We start from the raw sequence: 23315 nt of genomic DNA on the forward strand, positions 1-23315 counted from the left end.
CATGAATGCTCATAAAGGAGAGATTTTTACCTATGTTTCAAAAAAGCTTTGTGAAGATTTTTTTTTTCCTTGATAAGGTTTTTTACCAACTCTGAAGATCCTAATCCATCATCATTACCAAAAATGCACTTAGTAAAGAAAGGAAACAAAATTGCTGGTTTGGTAAGTATTTGTTAATTCACAGTCTTTGTGCTTTACACTATTGAATCTGGACTTTGGCATCATTCACAAATACCTCTCACTCTTTTTAAAGAACTTTATTTTAAAAATAATTTTAATTCATTAGACCATACTTTATAAGTTACCAATAGGACAGACCTGAACTCAAGCATCAGACAATTTGTTGCACTTTTAAGTTTCGAAACAACATGACTTTGCAAAATAAAATTGTACATTTAGATTCACAGTTTAATTTCTTGAAATTTAATAACATTTAAAAACACTGGAATTTGAATTGAAAGGGATACATGTTAAGCACACAAATACTGAAAAAGGTCATAACCCCAAAATGCACTTGAAAATGGAATGCAGCTAATTAGTCCAACTGTAATTTAGTAATTTCACATTTAACCTAGTTAGCACCTTAGTGAATTCAACCACTGAATGTGAGAAATATAGTGCATGTAGTGTGACAACTCAACAGGTACTGTACCATTTAATATTTAGATTGCGTTGTCTTGAGCATTATGTGCCATAGTTTTGAAAACAGTAATATTTTAGAAGTCTTCTATAATGTGTAAGTAAACAATGGCTACAATTAAAGTCTAAACAAAGAAACACTTTCTCTCCACTCTGAGATTTTTAAAAGCAATCATTTATAAGGATTGCATCAACATCAGTTAGCAGAGGAAGATCAAACTTTATTGAAACTGCTTGCATACAAAATATATTGCACTATAACCAAACAAATGTCAACATAAAATCCAATCTGTCGCAGCTAATATGTACAGAGAATATTGCCCAAGAGCAGTTACATTACAAGGTCAGTCTACCTTGGTTAATTATCTACAGTATTTTAAACCAAACAGCTTACAGATGATGTGTTCAAGGTACCAATTTCTGTTTTCAAATACTATACATTCCCAAAATAAATAACTAGAAATCAACATTAATGTTTGGCAATACTTTTTAAGACATTTTTATATTTGTTAAATCATGTGCAGTTCGTTGCCATTTTTAGTATGCTCACCTGTATGCAAGGAAGAAACAAAAAGAATGAAAAGAGCAAAGAAACAAAACTCACAAAACACATCAGAGGCAAGGTCAAGTTTGTACAACTCTGTCCATAAACAGTGGCTCTCCTTCTGGAGCAATCTCAATAAAAATGGATTAAAATGAAGGTCCTTATACAGTTTTGCCAAGTAAGTTTAACGTACGATCGGAAACAGAAGCAAGCACAACTCCTCCCACACTGCCCACCCTTCCCTGGTGTACAACTCCACTTTGGATCGGATTCTGCGACACCTTCCAATTGGCCGTTAATTCAGACCTTGTACCTCAAAATACAATGTATTTTTGTTCTATGTCCAATCTCTCGCACTGCTGTACCAGGGCACTACACATGGTGATTCTCTTCCCACCTCTCCTGAGAACAGTTCCCAAATTAAAATAAGGAATTAAAAAAAAATTTGGGGAGGATGAAAAACATCAGCGCTTAAACTGGTCGTCTGGCCAAATAGCAGGCACACATGACTATTTTGTGAACATGTTACACTTGTTCCCTCAGTAACAATGAATTTTAGTTTTCCACAATGGAAAGGTTTTTATTTTTTTTATTTTTTTTTTTTAAAAAAAGCTTCCGTACTGCCTACAAAGAAAAAAAAAATTACACCCCTTTTTCAATAACACTATTTGCCAAATCTTCAGTGCAAAATAAATCTCCTATTCTTAGAACTGCCTAACTCAATGTTTATGTAAGGAAAAAATTATGGAAAGCATGCACTTGTCTATAAAGTACTAACGTCTGACAAGGATTGCTACATATATTTTACATTTAGTGTTACCAACTCATCTTCCCTGATATCTGCATCCAAATATAATATTCCTACCTGCCAAGATATAAAAAAGGCACAGATCATACAACTTTTTTTGCTAATGGAAATGACAATTGTTACATCACACATATTTCAGGGTCCACTAAAATATTGAAAAAGGTGGACCAGAATGTGAACTGACACAGGACATAAAACGACATAGCATTTCATGAAGAACTTGTAAGTTAGATTGAAAACAGAAGCCAATTTGATTACTGCAAACACTATTTATTCTGAAAATTGAAATTGAGCAGTGAATTTGACCCGATGTGTTAAAATGGTACAACTGAACAGAAAGTTTACCAATGCACAGCTCAGTATTTTTAAAACAAACAAAAAAAGAATCTTTCATTGTTTGAACTGCAATATGTACTTGAAAGCGATTTTCGGAAATTCAGATATTTTTATGCAAATATTGAATAACTTCTTATTCTGAAAACAACTGCATACTGTTGATGTTAAAAAAGGCTAACAGAGAACACATGTTCATTTCATGCCCTGCGCCGTCTCGCCTACTATTTGTCTTTGGCCTAACAAGTTTCTCTAACATGGAATAGGAATTACTGAAACAGTATAGGAAATATGACTTCAGAATTATGCAGTTTAGGGTACTCCGTTCACCAGCGGCTGTTGACCATCTGCGCTGTCCGTTTTCTCTTTCTTCTGGTTACGTTCTTTACCCGTGCGCAGCCGACTACCTTCACTGGAGGTATTCTGTAATGTTTTAGTGTGGACACTCCTTTCATTATTGCAGTCAATTCTGATCTGGAACAAGTTAGAGTTATATAAAGCACCCTCTTCCTTCCATCTACCCCTTACGCATGTGCTACCTTGGCAGCCTGGGAGGAGGACTATTTACTAAATAGTCAGAATATTTAAAGGGTTGCACACCGTTATGGCTTTGGTAAATGTATCCAGCTGAAATGGAGAGTGTGTGCATTTTTTTCTGTTCAAAAATGCCACATACTTGTGACCTATACCCAAAAAACCTCCCGTTCACCTAGACTTGGAAGCTACGTTTTCCTGTGTGTTCGTGCAAGAGAAAGCTGAAGAACTAACAGCATCATTTCACTTTAAATAATTCAACTTTCTACTTGTTGTACACACGTATAAACATTTTTTTGGAAAAAATGAACACAGAAAAGCTGCTCATGAAATGATATGAACACTCAAAAAAAAATCTACTTTTGAATTTGAAAAAATGTCTCATTTAATCGACCAAACAGATTTCTGTGGTCTTTTTAAGTGGTCATAAAAATAAAAAAATTGAAAAAAGCAATCTGAAAGCAAAATTTTCATGCTTGTAAAGAGGGTAAGCCCCTACTCCTTGAAATATTACAAAGTTTTTACAACTAGATCAGGCAGGTTTCAACAATACACAAATGCTTATTTTCATATAAAGTATCTCATCCAAATCTCAGAGCAACAGAAAAAAGACTTGTTGATAACGTGCCTTTCTTTTTCAGCACTGCAGTTTTGCATTGTCTACTTCAAACTTTCTAAGTTAATTACTGATTAACTATAAAAAACAGAAAATATCTTTGGCATGTCAACTGCTTGCATTTCAGATGCATATTCGAGTACTATACTTTCAAATTGAGTACTCCCACTTGGAAAACTAAGCATTTGGTCACTTGTTCCAATTTTTCCCCCTCCTTTTTTCAGCAGGTTTTCTAACACCAAACCAAGAGCCATCTCAATCTCCCATCAGAACCACAGCTCCTGGTAACGCCACACAGAAGGCAGCCGCTTGCAGCGGCTCCTATTTCTTCCTCACAACATAACTCATCCTATGCGGTAAGAGATGGTAGAAGGTTTGCATGTTATCATTTGAAATAAGAATAGTTTCCATGTGGGGAAACTTTGTGTATATGCAGAAAATATCAGCCTGAAAAACTTTACGCAACAAAACATACTTGAAAAAAAGAAAATAAAAGTATCTTTATAAAATACTACAAATCATTAAAGGTTATAAAATATTTCAATATGACTTGAACAGTTTCTTGATGTGTATTTTTAACTTACTTTCTAGATTGCATAGCCTTCAATTGTAAATGTTTCATTTAGTAGTGAAGGTAGTTTCTGAAGTTTAATCTTTCTTACTCTGAAGATTCTGGCTACAACACACTCTCTTTATAAAAAGCGTTAACGATTCTCCTCCCTCAGGCATATAGGCGACAGAGAACAAGACACAACGCAGTAAGAAATATAAGCTAAAAAAAAAAAGCTAGTAAGAACAAAGACTGAAATCAAGCTGGTTAGTAAATCCTTGGGACTCATGATCAGAGTTCCAACCAAAGGGAGAGCTAAGCTAACATTACGAAGTTGCATCTTTACACAACTTGTTATACTGAGATTCCTGCATATATGTTACAAAATGACACAGAACTCTTGTAGATCTGAATAGGCAAAAGGGAACCCTAAGTCTGTGTCACTTGTAGCTTTGAGGACTTCAATGTCAGTATTTGACACTTATGCATTTTTAAACATTACAGAGTTCCAATAAGAGAAAAATTACCTCAAGAGATCCATCTGCTGTTCTCCCTTTTGCATCTCTTGAGTTACGCTGACGGTTATCTGTTCGTGACTGTTCATCATTTCCTGTAAGAAGAATTAATCAACTAAGTTGCTCGACGAGGGCATATGTTCTTATTTTACTTAAAATTTATGCAAGCATAATAGGAAAATACTTCAAAATTTTCACGCTGAATAACATTAAACAAGTATTCTTTAATAACATAACAACCGTTCTTAAACTGTGGGCCAGGAATCACTAAGGAAACTTTTGTCAGGTGTTAATCAAATTAGACAAAACCACAGTGTTTAAAACCATCAGTTCAAAAGAGACTGTCCACTGATTGAAGTGAGTTTGCTTAAGGACTCCAACACTGACCTCTTTTTCAAAATTAAGCCTCCATTTACCTTTGAATCCTCCACGACCCCTCCCTCCTTGCCCTCTTGCACCACCACCACGTCTTCGCCCGTCTCCTCTACGAAGGTAGTTGTCTCGCTCCTCTTCTGCTGGGGCTGCCGACCAATCGCTAAGTTCATCTCTGTGATCAGATTCTGTTTCAGAAGCATTTGATGCTTCAGAATTAGTTCCTATCAAGAGGATGAAAAAAAATCCAAACATGCCAGTGTAGCTTAGCATGAAAGTACTACAGTATAATGAAAAAACATGTATATATTTTTGAAAGTAAACAGTTCTGGAATCTTTGCCTCCCAATCTCTATAACATACTTAATACAGAAATGTGTATAATACACATTACTTCTTAAATAAGTCAAACAAATACAAGTTAGAAGTGCACTTAATGTAAAATAATTAAGTGTGCCATATATTTATAGCTACTTGGTGTTATCAGCCTACCAATATACTATTGAATCTAAGTAAGTAGTCTAATAGACTAGCCTTTCATATTTCTAAAACTCAAAGTTCTGCATATAACCTGCCTTGTCTCCCCTCACCACAACTCAATGTAAAGGAAGAAAAAAATCCATAATGAAACAGCCTGTAACACACACTACAAAAGCAGGGAACTACAAATGCTAGAAATGTATCAAATCCAACTGTCCATTACCATTTTTCCAGTTAACAGATCACCTTCACTGCTAAAAGCTGGTTCTTTTCCCCAATTTTCCCTCCTATAGCCCTGTTATTAGCCAGTTGAACTCACATCTTCAGAAACAGCAAAAGGGCTTCAGCACAAAAACATTAATTTCGTATTATGTAGAAAGTAAGCTGTCTTATCAAGCCCATGCTACAGGCCTTTCAGTGAGGACAAACACCAGCTGATCTGTGTTATGGATAATGAAGTAATAGATCACTCTGAAGAAGCACCAACCTGAAAACTACTCATTAGTGAATTATACAAGGATTTTAAAAGCGTAACCCTACATTTTGGTGACTATGCTCTTCTAGTAAAAACACAAAAGTTCAATTTAATATGAGGAAAATAGCTTTTCTGCTCAGCTACACAATATTTTCACTTATAAATATTTACATTAAGATAGCCTTTTACAGGTTCAAATGAAAAGTGAAGCTTTATCATTAGGAATTGTTCGAATACAGATAAAATAACAAACCTTGCCCTGAAAAGTTCATACAGTAGAAGACATAAGCATTCTCTAAGAGACAGGAACTGCGTGGAAATAAGTTTACATTACATATAAGCACTACATTTTACTTCAGAGTATCTTCTACAGCACAAAGCTCCATATAGTCTTCAAATAATAATATTCAGTATTAACTAAACTTGTTTTAAGAGCTCTGTTTCCAAGTCCAGTCTTTTTGGATAAATCAAAAGACCAACAGGCCACTCTTGAAACTGCGAGTGCACTTGGAGTTACGTACCTGAAGCATAACCTGGACCGCGTCTGCTGTGGCCTCTGTTTCTGTAAGGCCGACTACCCCGGCCGAGTCCTGGCCCATCATCAGCCATGTACCCTTTTTCCTTATCTGTGCGATTTGATGGTGGCCTAGAAGTAGCTCCAATCTGTCGAAGCTGCTCATCAATTTGCAATCTTTCCAAACGCAGCTGGTCCACTTCCTACACAAACACAAGCACAGCAAGTCAGATGTCACCAATATTTAATCACCTGAATGTACAGACAGGCAGTTCTCAGAAAGAAACAGCATGTCAGTATTGCCACTAATAATCCATTTAATACTTAAATATAGTAATTGAGCTTTGAAAATAATTTGTCTACTAAGAAAAAAATATTTCAAATGCTCAAATCTGTTTGTTACCAATACAATTCTCCCTGTGGCACAGTTGGCAAGTTTAGGTTTGTTTAAACTAGATATATCAAGAAAAAGCACTCAGATCAACTGTTTTCAGGAGACACAATAAACTATACTTCAGTATTACATTTATGAGATCTTTACTCTTAAGGAAGTTAATTGTTCTTTAAACAGAGAAATTAGCATTTCTTTGTTTTTGAATACAGTAATATGATCCATTTTTAGCATTTCAACAATGACATAATTTAAACTTTTTAGATTACAACACAAGCTTCTTACACTGTTGCACATAACAAATATCAAAGTTATTAAACAATTACAGTGTAATAGCACTGTTTCATAAAAAGGGCTAGAGGTTACACTGCTGTTAAATTCTACTTAATTATAACAAATAACACCAGGGAAGTGAGGAAGCATTAAAGCATAAAGAGCAAAGTGCTTTAACTCAGGCATAGAGAAACAGCCAGCAAACAAAATTTTTACCACACATAACTAATAAAAGAGATAAACACAAACAATTATCTACAATGACACATATTAAGGGAGTACTTTTGTCAGTTTGAGACGATTTCTAACTACATCAAAAAGTGGCAACTTTTTTGTTTATTCTCCCAGTGGATTCAAGGGCCTGGCATTTCTTAGGATAAATCTTACCAATATAAAAAGTGAAGATGATATTCAGTACTTCATCCTTGTCCTTTGTGACCAAGTTCCCTACTCCACTCAGCAGTGAGCCTGCATTTTCTGTAGTATTCCTTTTGCTGCCAGCAGACCTGCAGAAGCCCTTCTTGTTGCCCTTCACATCCCTTGCTGGCTATTAAGTACTTTCCACTTAGTCAGTACCCATTTAAGTACCAACTCACATGTAAGTACCCACTCAAGGTGGCCAAAGAAGTTAAGCCAGAAATATCTTCTGAAATAACAGTGAGCATACAAGAAAGGAGCTTGATTTTTAGTAGTAGCTTTCAAGTGGTCCTTCTCTGCCTCTAGTACATGATAGCTGCAGAACTGCTGCATCTTTGCTCCAAAATACTGATAAATTCAAGTGCTCAACAAGCAGGATTAAAAGGTATAGTTAGTCAGTAGGTAATTAAGGAAACAAAAGTAATTTCTTCTAATTCCTCTGATCACTGTACTGAGAAGTTTCTTTCAGTTGCATACAGAGATTTTAGCACTCTAGAAGATTCAATGATAGCTACTGCACAGACTGGATATGTATCAAATCATTAATGGTCTAGAGGTTTCAGAAAAGATACATTTAACTCAAAGCAGTTCCTACTGTTAGCATCTGGCCCTGCCATCTAAGATCAAGCATCTGCCGTAACACCTATAAAGCAGAAGCAACTGTAAGTAATAATGTGGGGTATTTTTTTCTCCCTATACAAAAGACAAGCACTGCAGACTACTAATGAAGTTATAGCGCAAAGGGGCAAACGCAACACAAAGCTGAATCACCTACAAAACATCCTCAAGTATGAAATGTTAATTATCTACAGGAGTTCAGGGTTTTAGAATGAAATGCCCACTGTGTACAGGATCTCTGCATAGAACGCTGCTTGCTCTGCAGTCGCATCATGGACTATTCCTTGTATAAAAATTGTCATCATTTTCTGATTTTTTTTTTTTTTAATTTTTACTCAGTCCTTTGTATTTTCCATTCTGAAAAATCCTCCACATAAATGATTCTTTTAATACAACATGGCTTTTACAATAAGTCTTTTTAGACTGAAAAATCTGTTACAACACCAATTTTCAGCCGCCTTTGGGGCCCAAACAGATTTTGATCATCTTACTGTTTCAATGGTAATGCAGCATAATTTTCCTCACCTTTAAATAATTAAGATGATAATCCAGAAGAACAGTCGCATTAGTGATGCTGTCCTTTGTTCCCACAAACACAAATGGTACCATTCCCTAAAACACAGTAACAGTAGTCTTATGGTTATTGATTAGGCATCAAACACTGAAGAAAACCAAACATATTGCTGTAAAACTTCAAAACAATTTTTACAACATGGCTAAGCATAATTTTTAAAGTGAGACAATATTGTATTTAAATTTTCATGTTGACTAGGATGACAAACTAATTCCCTTTACATGAAGGGTTTTTTTAAGAATATTTTTTAGATAATACGCATCACAACACCAACATTTATTTTTCTGAACAAGTGAAAAAAAAAAAAAAAAAGAGTCAATTCAAAATACTTCAGGTTTCCTCCCTTGAAAATTAATACCACCTTTGCTGTTCACATCACCTCTCATACCAGGTTCTTTTATGCTACACATCAGTAGAGAAACCTTTTAAAAAAGTAAATCAAGTTAACATCATGTCATAAAACAAAACTTGGTTCTTCATAAGGATCTCTCAATTTGTAAAGTGCAAACAACAACAACAACAAAAAAGAAAGAGTACTTCATGTAGTGACTGCTACCTTACATTTACCTTTTAAGTATTTTAAGTGATTCTACAAATACCTGAAAAAGGTAAAGGTGGAAGTTGTAATCATGACACCTGGAGAGAAAACATCTAAAGACTAACTTAGGAGGCCAAAGCAGACTGTGAAATCTACCTAGAAGGGCCTCACTGCGTGCCAGAAACACAGCTAAACTTGAGCAGATCAAAGGATGATTTCCACACCAAAACTCCTGACACTAGAATAGGCCCATGCAGCGTTTGAGAGGTGTGATCAGAGCTCACACGGACCCGCTGAGCCAGCTTTGAACTACCTGATTCTTGGCCCAGCTGCAGCTCCACCATGACCGCATAAGCTTGACTGAGGTTGACTCCTGTACTCCACAAAGTCTCACAGACACTCAGCTGCTGAAACCTACGGCACTGCAGACCCGGAGCCTGGCTATACCTACCCGGTTAACTTAAATTTTGTTCTGACACCTCATCCTGACCTCTAATGACACCTTTAATTTTCATTGTGTATACACCCTTTACAAGACTGCATTCCAAAAAAGGGTTTTTTTGCAAAAGTGAGTTGATTTGAAACACAAATGTCTTGAAAAAATAATCCATACACAGTTTGCTGAGGTTCCCTAAGAGGGACGGAGTGACAAGTCTTTAATTTGTCTCTGCTTTTTTTTGTGGTTTGCTTTTTTTTTATTTTACGTACAGAAAACTTTTGTTAGGTCTTACGCGTTTGCATTAAATAACAAGGAAAAAAACACCAAACCACTACACAATATTCTAATCCTAAGAAACCTCAACACTAGCTTTCACAAGCATTAGAAATCCTTTAGCCCCAGGCATCATTGACTGAAACATTTTATTATCTTGGGTATTTTAAGTTTCATAAATATTTAATAAAACTTGATAAAGAGCAATGAAATTTCTACTAAATTGGCATTAACTAGCACATAATATCAATTATTAAAAGATCACAGGACAACTGACTTAAAAAGGCATTTAAGGAAACAGCTCCTTGTTGCTTTTAGCAGTGGATTCTAGGGACAGCAATGCCAGCTGATATTCTTCATAGTTGGCAACAATATCAATTTTAGCCACACAAAATATCAAAATGCTTATTTATTGAACCTTATTTCTGTCCTTAATGCAAAAGTACCAATCTTCAACTTAGTTTCAGTGGTGAGTACTGAGCAGATCTTACGTCCATAAGAAATTGAGATATCAAAATAACATATACTACTATAACAAACACTACCTATCTGATTTTAAAAAGATGAAAAGCCTGAAGATCCTGTTATAAAATTATGCAGGTTATGAAACTGCACCTGAAATTTATGGGCAGTATTTAACACTTCAGTCATAACAAAAAGAACCCAATGCTGTATTAACATACAAAACTGAAGTATTGTTCCTTACAAAACAAAGGCCTGTAGTATCCAAGTTCACATGTGGCAATTTTAATGTGAATTTATTTAAAATATGAAATACAAATAAACCTACAAAACCTCTTATCTGCCAAAATTTTATCTTGGGTTTCTGTGTTGCTCCTGATACGACACAACTAACACATGAAGCAGCATAAGCACTGCCTGTGTTACCAGTGTCATTAGCAGGTAAAACAGGGAAGTACCAATGCAGGGCTTGGCGGGTAATAAAAGCTTTCAAGTTCGTCTTTAAAAGCCGCATTTTGGATTGAAGAACATCAACAGATAAGCTTTTTCAAGCCAGAAGGAGAAAAGAAAACCCAACATACTAAATGCAGCCATGACTACTTGCTCTTTTACCTTCCTATTAATCTCCAGGCTGACATGTTGTTAAATTTGAAAGTTTTAGCCTACAATAATAGCACCCTCTTGCTTATTAAGCTAGTTCAAGAATTCTATGCTGCAAGAATTTATCAGTAGAAATGAAACAGGACATAGCAGTGAATTCTTGAAACATTTACTATTTTACCTTTTGAGATAGATATAAAACTAATAAAGTAGAAAAAAAACCCTTAATTGCTTAGCCACCATTTACAGAAAGATGGAAATTGGATTGTGGGTCTTCAGGAATAGTTTTACAGTGATAATACAAAAGATTAAATAACTACTCAAGCAAAAATGTAAGGGTTCCAGAACCATATTTAGTATCTTATTCAAAGTAGCAAAGGTTCCTTACCTGTTACGTTTAGATTTTCAGGTGAACTAAAGACAGTTCAGTTTTCTTGAAGCACATTTCACCTTGGAAATTGCAGGAAACTTTTGGCATTGAGATGTTAAAAGCTTCATGCATGAAGCTTTCCTTGCAAACCTGCGAACTCTCCCCTCAACACAGCCCCACAGAAAACTGCCTCACATTACAAAGTTCAAGACTTCATGAATGCCCTTTCCAAGGCTGACAGCCTTCCTGCGCAAACCTGGTGTATCATGTTGCTCAGACTTGCTTTTTATTTAGGTTACAATTGACAGGTAATATTTAGGTAATATTTATAAAAAGAGAGGCTTATACATAAAGCACAAGCTTTTCTTGACAATATAAGAAATGACTAATCAAAATTTAGATCAGGTAAAACCCCAAGAGATCAAACTCCAAGCAAATTAATGAATGAAAACAGTAAGTTTCACATAGGCTGATATACAGCTTAGCAAGTACTGTGAAACAGCGTCACTGCTTCTAACAGGATTAAAATGAAATATCTAAGAAGGTGCATCAACAAGAAGTTTCACAAAGCATTTTTCAAATACAGATAAGCCAAATTTATATAAAAATGCCCATAAGCGTTAGGAAATTAGAGATAACACCAGACAAAAACCACACCTTAATCAGAACATCTTACCACTATGAAGATACACAGAAGAATTTATTTTATCCCTGGTTAGAAAATAGCTACCAATTAACACACACACAAAAAAACACATAAACTGAAAACATACCTCTTCTTGTGGAATATTTTTATCGTTTTCAGCCTCAATTCTCACTCTTACGACACCAGATTTGTCCACTATCTCCTGAATCAGTTTTCCATTTTTTCCTATTACTTTTCCTACAGAAAGAACATACAGAACATTCCACCTTTAGGGTTTTCCCCCAAACCTGGGAGTACTACTATACTGTAATTAAACAAGAGTATTTAGTACCAGTGCAAGAACTCCTCAAAAATTAGTTAATACTCCACAACAAAATTTAGTTAACAAGCCATGAACTAAAATGTTTAAGCAAGCCTGGGGTTACGGAGTATAGTTTCCTTTTTCAAAGCTTGTGTAAGAGAGCAAAGGAAATTAAATCACAAATGCCTTACCTTTGTATAGAATCATTTGAAATTATACATCTCAATTACACAAATATTCAGTATGTTGCATGCTTATTTGCCTTTGCTTTGTTGGTATGAAATAGCTTCGGTGATTTACAAATAAACATTGCTGGTTGCATTTAAAACACAACACAAAACCCCCAAAAAACCCTTTAAAAGTGCTCTAACATTCACTGTCACTACCTTTTGGGTAGAGAACAAAGCAACACTCATAGTTTGTTGACAAAAGTTTTAGTTGATGAAGTTTTCTGATACTACTGAAGATACAGTTTGAACCAGATCTGAAGTTCTCTTCTCTGAAACTGAGCTTTTTAAAAGGTATTTGAAAATAGTTTACGTATCATTAAAAAGCAAAAGATAAATATGGAAATAAATTTTACTCTAATACCAGTAATTAATGCATTGATCTTTGGAACAAGACCTTCTAATTGCATCATTTGAGACAATGAAAATGAAAACTTTAGTTCTCTACAACCTCAGCAAAATAACGTGCTGTCTGAAACCTGAGCTGCTTGGGAGACAATACGGAAAGGCCATATCATTCAATTAAAGCATTAAAGGAGAGACAAAACAGATGTTTTCTGCATGTAACAAGTAGGGGGTTTTATGTGTGAGTGGTTATGGTTGGTTGGGGGTTTTTTGTTTGCTTTTTGTTTTGTTGCTGTTGTTTTGTTATCTTATTTTGAATATAACATATGGTTCAGTCGATTTTATATTCTAAAGGATCCAGGCCAAGAAGGTGAGCAGAAATTAAAAACCACCAAAACAAAAATAATTGCAAAATTCTAAACAAAAACGAAGAAATTAAAACCTAAAGTTAAAATGATGATGGCAGCTTATCATTTTTACTTATCACCAGCAGAAGCAGAAGTGAGTGGAGAAGGCAGAACTACTGGTCTTAAACCAATTCATACACTGCTTCATACACTGCTGGGCAGGATATTGAAGTCTTTGTTTTTAGAGGAAAGTCATACTGTCTAGTATTTTCCCTGCTTTTATTTATTTACTTATCTACCAAATTAAGCCATGTTTATAGCATCAAAAGCTCATCAAAAGATTGCCCCACATGCACAAGGGTTACATGCAGTCTTGAGGACATTTTCAGGGTATTTGGTACTAGAAATCTATTCCATTGTCTTTGGGGTATTTTCTCCATCATTGGGTACCTTAACTAGGAGTTTGGTTCATCCCACAGTGCTGCTTCTAAACAAACTGTATTTCAGATGTAAAAGGACATGAAAAAAGACAAATACAAGTCAAAGACATGATTCAAAATGTACTATGAAAATATGAGACTGCAGATTCATCTGCTGTACAGCTGAACTCATCTCTGGACTGCTTCAGAGGAAGTATTTGAATTCTTTGGCTCAATACAGAAACTATTCTACCTCGTATTTAAACGTTGGTTCTAGTTTAAGATATCCCTGAACTACCAAACCAGGAGTTAATTTCTTATAAGGTACTGAATGTAAATGCATCCATAAAAATTCCACATGGAGCTGGAAAAAATTAAGGCCCTAGATGCCAAGACTTTGTACCATATAGAACCGTTTCACATAGAGAACTTCTGCAAACTTTTACCCTGCCACACTTCTGAAAGTGAAAAAAACACAGTTCAAGGCATTTTTCTTTATTATCACACAGTCTCCAGAACTGACATACCTACTAAATTTCTTGGGACTTGTATGACATCTTCAGCAAATTCAAGGTAACTTCTTGCCTTTTTCACTGCATCTTGATCCTAAAATATACAGATGTGTGAGAGAAATGAGATCTGTTTTCCCACGTGCGTGGGGTTTTTTGCCTTCTTTTTTTGGTGTGGTTTGTTGTTTTTGTTTTGTTTTTGTTTTGAAAGGCTAAAGGGAACTTACCTCTCCATAAATATGGAATGTGCAAGTATCCTCATCAAGATCAATGGCAGTCACTCCTGGGACCTTTCTGGCTTGCTGAATATTAGCACCATGAGTGCCAATGGCCAAACCCATTAGGTCTTCACGTACAACAAACTGTTCATGAAATCGTGACGCAAGTTGTCTAGAACTCTGAGGAAAAATACAATGTTAGCTTTGATTTTCAGTACACCAGTGAGAGAAATAAACAAATGTAGAGCCAATTCTTTAATCAGGTACTTAGTATACTTTTCACTTTAACTAATCCTTTTAATGCACTTATTTTCACATCAAAAGCACTGCAGAGTCTTCTTCAGAAGTCTTAATGTTGCCTTTTAAATGTTAACATAAGGCTATCCTCTAGGTTTGTTGACACCTCTGTATTTTGAATTACCACAGGGTATCTACAGCTACCCAATGTTATTAGGGAAGACAGTGCCCATATAGGTTAGTAAAAATCGGAGCTATGTTGACTGTTAAAGCAAACCCTACAACCTCTGAGACAAAAAAACTGCATCCATTTCAACAAGTAGGGGGAAACAGCAATAACTCAATCACTGGGCAGAAAAAATTATACAGAAACCAGTAACTATGGATATCTATTGCACTTAAAAAAAAAAAGAAGAATCTACGCCTATGCAAGACAACACAGAATTACAGTATAACTGCAATTATTGCTTGAATTCATGGAACATGTATGTTAATAATTTAAGCCAGGTATCACACTTCTACCAATACAGAAAGGTCAATCTGACTACACTATTAAAATCAACTTTCCATCACATGTTTGAGACTCAGTTCCTCTCAGATTCCACACCTGGTTACTGTTTTGGAACTCTTATCACCTTTGCATGCAACTGCTATGGTGTAACCAAACAATACAAAACAGCTTACAGAATCGTAATGAGGATCTCCTAATTGAAATAAGATATCAAGAAAGAAAAAGAAAAAACAACAACAACAAAAAAATAATCGACTGTTGAATCTGGAATTAAAAAAAAAAAAAGTATAATTAGAAACCTGGATAAAACTTACAAAAACTATATGAAACTGGGAAACAAACAAACTATAACTCCAGTGAGCACAGTAAACCATGTCCTAAAGTGGTCCTGAGCTTCCAAGAGAACTATGTTAGTAAGCTCTGATTTGATGCACAAGTATGCGTATACCTGCCCATACAGAAAATACAGTTTCAGTATTCTCTTAATGGTATAAAACTTCCACCACACAGCAAGCAGGCAGAAGAGAGCTGGAAACAGAGGGAAGCTTTTGAGAAATATCTTGTAGCACACTGTGGAATTGGACAGCACTGAAAATACCCAAACAAGCAGGAAGCCTGGATTTTGTCACCACCCAAACAATCCTGCATGGATATGAACAGCCTCTCAGTCCCAGGTAGCTCAGATTATTGGCACGTACAGACCTCACGAGTGCAAGAAAAAGCACTTCGGAAATGCTGAATTGCATGCAGTTCAGAACCTGTCCAGCAAGTGAGGAAACTGCTAAAGATAAGTGGATGCATTTTTTACAGAAACAAAACGATATTTAAGACAACTAAAAGGATGGCTGATAAACTTCTCCTACACAGCCTCTTCATGCTTTAATAAAACAGTTTTCTTATAGGACACTTGATCTACATGAACTGAGAAGATCACTAAGTTGGGTCACTCTAAGAACTAAAAGAAGCATATGGAGAGAAATCAGTAAGATATAAATATACAGAACAAAACAAATTGTTTATGATAATGAAGTTGTCATACATTTAAAGGAAGTGATAGTACTTAAATCTACAGAGAAGAGGAAATATAAAATGTGTAAAAAAAGTCATTATTTGGCATAGTGAGTGGAATTCCTACATAAAAACGTAGACACCATCCACAAGCATCTGAGCATAACAGAACACAGGAAAGCAGCACTGAAGGAAGAAAGAATTTCCAAATGTGATAATCTATTAAGTAAAATAGAAAGAACGTTTTGCAAGGAAGAAAAAAGTAAGATAGAGCTGCATATTGTCTTTCCAGAGTCAAGATATATAATCCTACACGTTTCTGCATTGCAATCAAAGCTGTAACCACTTCAAAGACATATACAAGCACACTTAAAATTAGCAGTTTAACCTCAGTAACACGAGACACTACAGAGCCTGAGAAAACATCTAGAAAGTGCTCACAGTAAACCCTGCTCCACCTTAGCTAAGCTGCTACTACTATCTGACCTGCTCCTGCTTAATGCTGTCAATAAATACCCTGTAGTACATCACTGTCACGGAGAACTGGCTACCGCAGATAGTGGTACAAGTATGCAAGTGTCAGGAAATACTTGCTATACTCAGGGAGCCCTAGCAAGCACTTTATTAACTGGATTACAGACAACTCAGAAAGCAAACATTATTTTAAATGCTCACAGATCTACATTCTAACAGATAATCCAAATGCCAATTTACTAGTTGGCATCTGTTATAGATTGTCACTTGACAGTGGAGAACAGGATGATCAAATCAATGATCAGTTGTTAACACAACTATCTTTGATATGTAGAAAAGATGAAGCTACATCATCACTAGGGACCATGGCTGTGACAGTCAAACTGTGTTTATATTGCTTGTACTATTATTAGATTTTCTAAATGATGCATAACAAGATTTATTTTATTTAAACATAGGAAATCCTGTATTCTACTTCCTTCTAATAAATTATTAAGAAACAAATATGCAAATAATGTATTAATACCTAGTTAGAGGCAATGACTGAATTGCATTTACATAGAATACAAACCAGAACGCAAAAGTACATTTGTAAATTCAGGCTTTTTAGTATGCCAAAGTAACAACTAATCCACACCTACTGGGAAGGAACACAAACAGAAAATAATTGGTTATTTTACTTGATGCTCTAAAAACCACACTTGTAAAGCCATGCAAGTCAGGAAGCTAATACCAGAAAAGAAAGAAGGTACAAGATACAACAAATGGAAAGAAAGAAAAACAAAAGAAGCTGGTCTAATGATTATGGCTCAGAAAGCAGAAAAGGTAAAGCTGCTAGAAGAAAAAAGTGGCAGACATTTAAAATTCAGAGAGTATGAGACGTAGAAAAAGGTTTATTTTATGGAAACAATGAACGATTATTAATAATGCAGCAAAGCCCAAAGCGTTCACTAAATATTTCTTCTGCAGATGGACATGTGCAGTATGTCTATATGTCAGTAAAAATTGTACTCATCATTTCTGGTAGACACTATCTAAAGCTTTTCTCATCAGGTTTGGTTAAAATTCATTTTATATATATTGTAAGTACAGGAAACAAATGCCAACATGAAAAATACCAGACAACTTTTGTCATACAAATTATAACTGTATATATTAATCTCACAACCTTCACTGAAGTACTACTCAGGTAGAAACTAAAGTGTAACAACGATTTTCTAGTAAGAACGAAATCAAGGTCTCAAGTCCTTCACAACAGCAAAAAGGTTCAGCCTTACAATGCCAGCCAGAATCCGAGATTAGTTTGGGAAAGGAATCAATGACAACCGCTGCTGCTGCATGCATTTGTGGGGGCAGGTAAAGAGACTTAGCTCTAAAGTGGCTGTTGTTCTTCCCACCTCCAAAATAACACTTTGCACTTTAAGAGGTAAACTGCACACAATTGTCAGTTCTGGTTGAAGACAGAAGAACGGATTACTGAAGAGCTACAGTGCCATGCTCAAAAAGGAACACAAATGAGAAGAAACTTGTCCTTTCTTGGTCTTGAAAAAAATCAAGACCCAAACAAACTTGAATTACATCTCGGAAATATACAAATCAAGAGATGAAAAAGAGAACAACAGAAGAGAGAACTTCTTGTAACAGTAAGTACGCCTTATGGATACAAGAGGCCTGAACTACACCACCACATCTCACTTCAAGCTAAAACCGAATACATGTAATCCTCCATCCTGCAGGTAGGCAGAATGAAACCCAGCTCTAAATTAACTGAGCTGGTATACACCCACGTAAAATTGAATTACAATAGTTTGAGTGGTACCTCTAGTTCTTAACAGTGAATTTAAAAGGAAGTTTTCAGAAATGTTGCTACTTGCTCCGATTTGTAGATAGGACAAAAACCATGAAGAAATGTTAATTCTACTATATAAAGATCCCCTTATTTCCTAGCCTACTCTTCTTTTTTTTCTCCCATGGACAAGTATGAGTCAAGCTTCTTGCCAGTCAACACCCACTTCCCCAGTCACAGGAATATCAGAAGCTGTATCTGCTGTAAGACAATTTCCTAACATTTTATCTATAGACAAACCCATCCCTTCGTACTCATCCTATTACCAGTCTCACTCCTTCCATCTCTTATTTTCATTGTGTTGCTCTGCAAGATCAAGTTCTAGTCCATCTCAGTGTCATGCCATATTCACTGCCACCTATTTTTAAAAACTAATTCAAAACTATTGAGTATGTGGCACTATTCAGGCAACAATGGCTATTTTATGCTTCGAACAATGAAAGAAATACGTGTATGTATACATACATATATTTATATTTAAGCACGCACAAAATCCTGCTCAATAAAATGGGATAGGATAAAAATGAGTCTTTGCAAGAACAGACCCTTTAGCCATAAACTTCATTGGGTTACATTTCCATCTGCCTCTTTTTAATGTCAGGAATAGTGCCAGTACAGTCTTCCACCCTTGCCCTCCAAATTACTCCAGAGAAAACAAACAACATACCTCCAGCTGTTTGCTAGCTTCTTCATTTCGCAGTATCAGGGATAGCTTGGTACGAAGACTTCGAAAGTGCATATCAATCAGCATGTTTGCCCGCTTTGTTGTTACATCATTGATTGACTAAATTATTAATAAAGAAAACAGTGGTTTACATGTGAACTTTTGAAACAAACCACTGCCAATGTTACGGTTAGAGATTGGTACTTACCAAAATAATAAGTTGGTGGTTTTCAGAATCATACGTTACAGAAAAAGCTCCAACTGCCTTTTTGAAGTCCTTATGTGCAGATTCTTTGGCACACCTAGGAATAAAAACTCTACGAAGTTAAAAATAAGAACCTAAATAAAAACATCCAAGTTCTCCCTTTGAATGCAGGTGTTATTTTATTGTTATCATTATTTATTTCACTCGTTTTTCTCTCATTTGTTTTCACAAGTGGGATTAGAAATATTTCATAATTTTTCTGTACATACATCTATGAAATGACAAACAAGTTAAGCAAAACTAGATTCAAAAGGCTATAATCACTACAATCAGCAAGTCAAAAACTTCAAACACACCATGAACCAGTAAGATGTGTGACTTCACTGTCACCACTGCAGCATTCCTCAGACCTTATACTCATCTCATCCTGTATTTTGCTACTCTGGGCTTCTTCTGTTCACTCATTATTTAGTGAACTTGGGTACTATAACGTTAACTTTGGAAATTCTTAGTTAAAGCTGAATTTGTTGCTTATTCACATTGAGGCACTAACATGTAAGTCAAAAAAGCAGAAAGTGATCTGAAGCTAAAAAAGGGGAGTCAGTATTAATCTGAATTTTGAGCTACATTCAGAGCAGAAAAAACGGTTTTATTCCTTCTCAAGAAGCTCCCCACAGTTTGAAAGAAGTCACAAAGAAACACTTGTACTTACATTTGCCTTAAATCTTCTGGAACTGCCAGTTTGATTTTATGAAAAGTATCTTTTGTTGCAGGTTTATTGGGGTTCACAGATCTCAAACGCTCAATTGTGACAATTTCGTTGTATGTAGCATCACAGGCTGCATATTCTATTACGTAGAACTGATACAAAAATAATAAAATCATCCAAGCCAGACATTTTATGACAAGAGTGAGCATTACACCATTAAGTGAAAGGCACTTAACTGAACAAGTCAAATTTCAAACTTTTCAGGTTGAGGTTAATGGTAATTGCAATGGTCCTAGTCAAGTAATCAATTAAGGGGGACAAGTTAAAATCACCATGTACATCAATATAAAAAAGTAACATAAGAAAATATAAATAAATATTGAAAAATATTAAAAAATAGATGTATATATGCATATTCCTACCTCACCCTTTATCATTCTCACTTTAGCCAACCACCAACAGCAGGGTTCTTTTTCATTTGCCCTGGAATAAACCTAAACAAAACATTTACATTACATATCTGTAGCATTCTTAAAAGACATCGCAAAAGCTGACACTAACTAATACAATCAGGAACTCTACTATAAGAATACAATCCAGCAAAATATATTGGTACATGAAGTCTCTATGCTCTACATAGCAAGCATGTAACAGCCAAAACATCTATTGCAAATACAGGTAGGGCATAAAACCATGTATACAGGATTGTACAGATAAATAACATAGTACCCAATCTACTGGCATAAGTTGCTTCAGTCTTGCATACAGTCAAAAGAGAGAATTCAGCCTTTCACATCTGTTAGTATTTAACCAACAGCATTTCTAGTTATGTGTAGGTCTGATGAGGTCTTATCAGTGAGTGGAAGAGGACACATATCTACACTTCTTCAGCACATATATGATATTGGCCACATCTACACCAAAGAAGCTTTGCCATTTTATTTCAAATCAAAATAAACCAAAATAGCATGCGAGCAAAACTCAAGTCTTGAAAGTTGTTTTTTTTTTTTAAATAAGGAAGGTTTAAGAATGCGCTCTATTAAAGCTAGTCTCTCTATATACATAAGTATCTACATAAGCACATGTATTTTTGTATTTGATGTACACATGCATGTAGGTCTAATTAGCTCATTCAGCTTGAAGTTTTGGTAATATACACATTATTAACTTACAGCTGAAGAACTACAGTCCAGCAACTATTTCTAGATTCATTCAGTTCTGATAAAGAACTGATCTGTAACCAAAGAAACACGGATCACGTTTGTAAACCAGCAAAGAGGTCATGATATACAGAATTCCAAAATTGCCGTATGGTTTACAACTGTCAAAATCTCTTTCTGATTACATGCTCGATATTGCCTTTTATGTAGTACTTGGAGTCAAAAAAACTGATAGCACATAACACGGAAGCAAACCTTCCACCGGCTTGGCTGACATTTTTCACCCTGAATTCTCTCACTTCTCAAAACAAATGTTGTTAATGGACCACACATACCTCTACTTCATCGCTTTCATTTATATCTTTATTATAACCTGCAGGTGGTGGAAACCTCACATCATGGAATGGTATTTGTCGCTCTGGTTGCCAGCTACAAATAAAAATACAGTGAATGGCCTCAACGTTTTCACCTTCTTTGTAAACAGAAATCAGAAACACTTTCAAAGCATTAATTGTACATTTTTAAATTTTGTGGAGCTTTTGTGCATATATGTATTAAAAGTAACATGATCCAATGTATATTTAATAAGAAGAAATACATCTAAGTGACCATTAAGCTTCTTAAATTAATCTCTGATGCCACTATTTCCAAAATGCAACAGATGATGCTATAACAAAGACTCACAGGAAAATGTATATAGCAGAGGGCTGTTTACTTCCTGAAGGAAATGAAAGCTAAACTAAATGGTATAATGGAAAGTTAACTTTTTATGCCCTTAAACGATGGGAAAGTAATTTAATTTTATTTCTAGCTTAGAAAACTGGTATTCATCACTTATCTATAAAATAAATTTTGTAATAATGTAACCTCCTAAATCTAAACTAATACATTCACATGAGGAAGAGGCAGTCATGGTACCACTGCTGTCTTATTCCAACATGGCATTGAATTCACATTATGACAACTCGATATGCTTACCTTCCCAACAGAACCCACATTACTACAGTTTTGTACTTAGAAATATTTAAATAATGAAAAGCAATTATAAATGCAATACACTTACTTGTTTTCAAATGCAACTGTTATAGAATCGTCATGCACGTCTTTTACAAATGCCTGCATAGAAAAAAAAAGGGTATAATTGTGGTCTGCTTACAGATAATTTAAAAAATAATTTTAAACCCATACAATGCCTTCCTCTCACTGGTATTGATAAAACTGAAAATTTAAGTATGCTTTCAAGTCTGCCTTTTTAATTTTGCAACAGACTTACATAAAACACATACTGAAAGCCGATAACCTCCCGTGGTTCATGACTGCCAGCCCACTAATACACAGGCAAAACGCCCAGGTTACACATGCATTCTTCCTGCTTTTTAGCAGTAAAGGGAGAGGCTACTAACAAATTACAAGATCATTCTGAATAGTTTTATAACTAAAGTTTTCAATGTTTGGGTTTATAATCACATTTTGTGTATTTTGACAGGTATAGAAGTTAAACCTCATCAGTACTCCCTAAAAAAAAAAAAATATCCTTACCTCAAGGTAAGTTCGAATATCACACTTATCACACTAGCAAAACTCATCTATATCCATTTTAGGATAGCTTTCCCCTTATTTATTTCATCACACTTAAATTCCACAGTGCACAAACTTAAGATAAATGCTCTGCAGCCTGCCTTCCATTTTCTTCAGGGGTTGGACAGTAGTTGTGCTGAGTCTCCAACGAAACCACAACACAGAGCAGAGAACTAAGATTCAGCACTGAGGGCTTTGCCTGCCCTAGGCCACTCAACTGACTGACCTTTGAGCAATTTTCAGATTCAAGCCCAAATATCCCCCCCATCTGCAGAACAGCAAGACTGATACTCAAAGACCTTTGGGATTTACCAATGAAAATATTTTTTGTAGCCTCAAATGATGGAGGTCATGGGACAACCAGGGATGAAAAGATATTTTTTTTATTGTTATTTCTTTCTTTTTTAAAAATACGCCTATGAACTTCTGAAACAGATAAACATTGGTGAAGTGCTGAGTATTCCACTAATATTTGTCCATATATAGTATTAGCCTTGCCCATGAGCAAGACTTAGTATAAAAATTTATTCTACCAACGGAGATGCATTTTGGTAGACTGAAAAGTTTTCAGGAAATT

General features: G+C 35.3%; 1 protein-coding gene across 3 annotated transcripts in view; it reads right to left on the reverse strand.

Moving 5' to 3' along the window:
• Positions 1-213: 213 nt before the first annotated feature.
• FMR1 (fragile X messenger ribonucleoprotein 1) overlaps positions 214-23315 on the reverse strand; it is a 30719-nt gene continuing 7617 nt past the window's right edge. Inside the window, exons 2-15 of one of the 3 annotated variants that reach the window (XM_082062315.1) lie at positions 22224-22276; positions 21496-21589; positions 20423-20494; positions 20004-20152; positions 19295-19388; positions 19090-19206; positions 14356-14526; positions 14147-14225; positions 12108-12217; positions 8604-8690; positions 6387-6582; positions 4956-5135; positions 4552-4634; positions 214-2747 (exon numbers count right to left, since the gene is read on the reverse strand). In XM_082062315.1, coding sequence (XP_081918441.1) covers positions 2637-2747; positions 4552-4634; positions 4956-5135; positions 6387-6582; positions 8604-8690; positions 12108-12217; positions 14147-14225; positions 14356-14526; positions 19090-19206; positions 19295-19388; positions 20004-20152; positions 20423-20494; positions 21496-21589; positions 22224-22276 — 1596 coding nt within the window. In that variant the 3' untranslated portion in view covers positions 214-2636. Of the gene's footprint in view, positions 2799-4551; positions 4635-4955; positions 5136-6386; positions 6583-8603; positions 8691-12107; positions 12218-14146; positions 14226-14355; positions 14527-19089; positions 19207-19294; positions 19389-20003; positions 20153-20422; positions 20495-21495; positions 21590-22223; positions 22277-23315 lie in introns of all 3 variants that reach the window. The other 2 variants (XM_082062314.1, XM_082062316.1) reach the window with 2 other exon arrangements.

Source organism: Streptopelia decaocto (genome assembly GCF_964273445.1).
Source record: "Streptopelia decaocto genome assembly, chromosome: 10".
NCBI lineage: Eukaryota > Metazoa > Chordata > Aves > Columbiformes > Columbidae > Streptopelia > Streptopelia decaocto.